Source organism: Eimeria mitis, genomic scaffold (genome assembly GCF_000499745.2).
Source record: "Eimeria mitis Houghton genomic scaffold, Emh_scaff7421, whole genome shotgun sequence".
In the NCBI taxonomy this organism is placed as follows: domain Eukaryota; phylum Apicomplexa; class Conoidasida; order Eucoccidiorida; family Eimeriidae; genus Eimeria; species Eimeria mitis.
This window is the reverse complement of record NW_013575418.1, coordinates 1,222-1,664: the sequence shown is the minus strand read 5'-3', so window position 1 is coordinate 1,664 and position 443 is coordinate 1,222. Positions and strand designations below refer to the sequence as shown.

Below are 443 nucleotides of genomic sequence, written 5' to 3'. Positions count from 1 at the left end.
GTTTCAGCCTTGTGATGTTCCAAACCAATTGCACTGGAGGAGATGAGTTGTCCCGGAGGGTCAGTGGCGCTTGAAAAAAAAAGAAGTCCTTCGAGTGGCATTAAATGGCTGCAACACACTTTTAGAAGTATCAGTATTTGTACATTTGGTCTCAGGATGTCTGCATCCTTCGTTTTTCTGCAGGCACCGCTGGTGTGTGCCTCGACGAAATCAACGCTGCACGCGAAAAAGCTGGACTGACACACTTCAAGGTGGCCAGCGACGGAGAACACCAGTTGCCTAAAGCTGAAGTAGAGGAAGCCGATCCGCCGCACACTAGTCCCTGGGATCCTGTTTGTAAAGCTCTGATAGAAGTATGTGTCTTTCATTGCAGCCTCCGTACTCAGTCTTTCTATCTGTACTACAGGTTGTCTCACTTCTTTAGCTTTTTTATCGGTGCTTTT

At 47.4% G+C, this 443-nt stretch overlaps 1 protein-coding gene across 1 annotated transcript in view; it reads left to right on the top strand.

Moving 5' to 3' along the window:
• Positions 1-14: 14 nt before the first annotated feature.
• The window catches only part of EMH_0091440 (SAG family member), a gene marked incomplete at both ends in the record, with an annotated part of 1,503 nt that continues 1,074 nt past the window's right edge, over positions 15-443 (top strand). The window contains 2 exons of the mRNA XM_013501726.1: positions 15-59; positions 156-353. Coding sequence (XP_013357180.1) covers positions 15-59; positions 156-353 — 243 coding nt within the window. The remainder of the gene's footprint in view (positions 60-155; positions 354-443) is intronic.